General features: G+C 33.4%; 1 protein-coding gene across 1 annotated transcript; it reads right to left on the reverse strand.

Moving 5' to 3' along the window:
• Window positions 1-207: 207 nt before the first annotated feature.
• Window positions 208-723, reverse strand: LOC107614910 (RAF-like serine/threonine-protein kinase PRAF). Its single transcript, XM_016317037.1, has one exon. The coding sequence runs from the start codon at window positions 721-723 to the stop codon at window positions 208-210; it is 516 nt and encodes a 171-aa protein (XP_016172523.1).
• Between the last annotated feature and the right edge of the window lie 393 nt (window positions 724-1,116).

The following is a 1,116-nucleotide window of genomic DNA, read 5'->3' on the forward strand; positions in this document are numbered from 1 at the left end:
CACAAATATACTATTTTGATAGTATCAAAATTTAAAACCCACTTAATTAAAATCCTACTATAAATAATCAATTAATTAAAAAATATCGTAGACATTATAATTAGATAAAAAAAATTATTATTCTTGAATCGTATATATTATCCAAATATGGTATATCTATTTGACAAAAAATTTCATCGGCCCATTAGAATCAATAAACTTAATACATTAGAGTCTAAAGCTACCACCATCGATTAATTTCAATCGTATAATAAACTTCCAACATGAATCCGGTAAGAGGGCCCTTCCCTCTAAAGCTGATAAACACTTCATGCTTCCAACGATTCGAAATTTCGAAGATAGCCTATTAGAGCCTGGCTTAACCGAATCGAGAGGTTTGTTAGGGTTTGGGAAGAGGAAGAGTCTCATGCGGGCGAATCTAGGGGAATCGCGGTAGAGTTGATCGAACACGAGCATCATGTTGTGGAGGTCTCTGTCGTTGGTGACGGAGACGAGAGCATTGAGGTCATCGCTGCCGGGGACTTGGTATTTGAAGAAGTAATCGCCGTTACAGGCGCCGTCAAAGAGGCTGGAGATTTCGGCAACCATGGCTGTGAAGTCAATTCCACGGTCGACATAAAGAAGCTTATTGGTGCCACCGACGTAGGCGAGCTTATTGATGCATCCGGAGGGCTTGATCTCGCCGCCATAGCTGCAGAGAAATTTTGCTTCGTGGATCTCCATGTAACTGAACTTATTATTTTGTATTCTGTGGTTTTGAGTTTGAAATTCGCATAGGCAGCATCAACTTTAATAGTTTAAATAGTCACCTAACAAATCATTTAAAAATAGAATAAGATAATTTAATTTTAATTTTAAAATTTCAAAGATATAATAACTAATTTAAATCAAATTTAATTTTATTAGATTAGATGAGATTTAATTTAAATTTAAAATTTTTAAAATATTACTAAACAAATCAGAACTAAATCAAATCTTCTATCAAATCTTAACAATAAAGCAAATTAAAATATAAACCTAATAATTTCGAAAATTAATATTAAAATTGTATCTTCCATTAGATTTGAAAAAGACAGATGGATCTCGTGGCTTAACCCAATAGGTCTTATGAGTTGT

This window comes from Arachis ipaensis, chromosome B9, assembly GCF_059453495.1.
Source record: "Arachis ipaensis isolate K30076 ecotype BB chromosome B9, ASM5945349v1, whole genome shotgun sequence".
NCBI lineage: Eukaryota > Viridiplantae > Streptophyta > Magnoliopsida > Fabales > Fabaceae > Arachis > Arachis ipaensis.

Coding starts and splice junctions, on each gene's coding strand:
- LOC107614910 (XM_016317037.1), bottom strand. CDS start 723: ATGGAGATCCACGAAGCAAAATTTCTCTGCAGCTATGGCGGCGAGATC.